General features: G+C 40.1%; 1 protein-coding gene across 1 annotated transcript in view; it reads right to left on the bottom strand.

Moving 5' to 3' along the window:
* Window positions 1-1,306, bottom strand: part of sorl1 (sortilin-related receptor, L(DLR class) A repeats containing) — a gene marked incomplete at both ends in the record, with an annotated part of 39,606 nt that overhangs the window by 30,286 nt on the left and 8,014 nt on the right. The window contains 1 exon segment of the mRNA XM_014033439.1: window positions 531-656. Coding sequence (XP_013888893.1) covers window positions 531-656 — 126 coding nt within the window.

Below are 1,306 nucleotides of genomic sequence, written 5' to 3'. Positions count from 1 at the left end.
GTAACTACAGCAGGAGGTACTAACTACAGCAGGAGGTACTAACTACAGCAGGAGGCAGTAACTACAGCAGGAGGTACTAACTACAGCAGGAGGTACAAACTACAGCAGGAGGTACTAACTACAGCAGGAGGTACTAACTACAGCAGGAGGCAGTAACTACAGCAGGAGGTACTAACTACAGCAGGAGGTACTAACTACAGCAGGAGGCAGTAACTACAGCAGGAGGTACTAACTACAGCAGAAGGTAGTAACTACAGCAGAAGGTACTAACTACAGCAGGAGGCAGTAATTGATGATATTTTAACTCATCTTCAGAAGTTTGACATTAAAACAGTAAAATCAAGTCATTTATGTTTTAATCAGGTATAACTGGTTTGTTAAAAGAAACACATGAAGACTTTAAATATACGACTTCTTTATCTCTCCAAGTGTTTTTATATAGAACAAGTCATCTATAATTAGACTCAACAAAACTCAGTAACAGTTTGTTCTAAAGTTAATCCTGTTAAACATGAGCTGAGTCAACTTGCCACAGTTTTGTGAATCTTCATCGGAGTTATCCTGACAGTCATCGTCTCCGTCACACTTCCAGCGCAGTGGGATGCAGTGACCAGTGTGACACTGGAAGCTGCTGGGCTCACAGGTATGGTGGCCCACTGGGGTCAAACACAAACAGCAAAGACAGGGACACAGTGGTTCAACAAGTCTGAATGTGAAACATGCTCTTTGTGCTAGCTTCACATTTACAGCCCCTGGGACATTACATCTTCAGGATAAATATGAATACATGATTAAAAGGATAACATTAGTAATGTTTTACAAAGAAAGAAAACAAATTCACACCACTGAGATGAACAGTTGTTGACATTCATGTGCAGTCACAGGAAATGATGATAAAGAAAAATGACAGCCTGCGACAACGCTTTAATAACACAGAGAGAAATGAAGAGTGAGAGTTTATTAACAAAGAAAAGTTCCCCTTTTTAAACAGCTCCATTTGGACTTCAATAGCCTATATGCCACGGTCATTAATGACGTATTTCCTGTAAAATTCTTGCCACGCTCCTCCCTTCCACTTCCTGCTTATTGCCTTTGTTTTTAGCGTTAGCTGCTAGTACTAGTCTGTGAAAAAGTCACAAAAGTTAAAGCATCTGTGATCTACTGGTATAAAACATGAGTTCTGTTGTATGTCGTTGTGTCCACTAACCAGCAGGTACAACAGAGTGGTTAGTTTTTATCCTTTTTCCTCTTGATGAGGAGGTGACAGCTGTGGATCATAGCATTACAGGGAAAACTTATCTTTAAA

The sequence above is a fragment of the Austrofundulus limnaeus genome, unplaced genomic scaffold (assembly GCF_001266775.1).
Source record: "Austrofundulus limnaeus strain Quisiro unplaced genomic scaffold, Austrofundulus_limnaeus-1.0 Scaffold1739, whole genome shotgun sequence".
Taxonomy (NCBI): Eukaryota; Metazoa; Chordata; class Actinopteri; order Cyprinodontiformes; family Rivulidae; genus Austrofundulus; species Austrofundulus limnaeus.
This window is presented reverse-complemented; position numbering and strand designations above follow the sequence as displayed.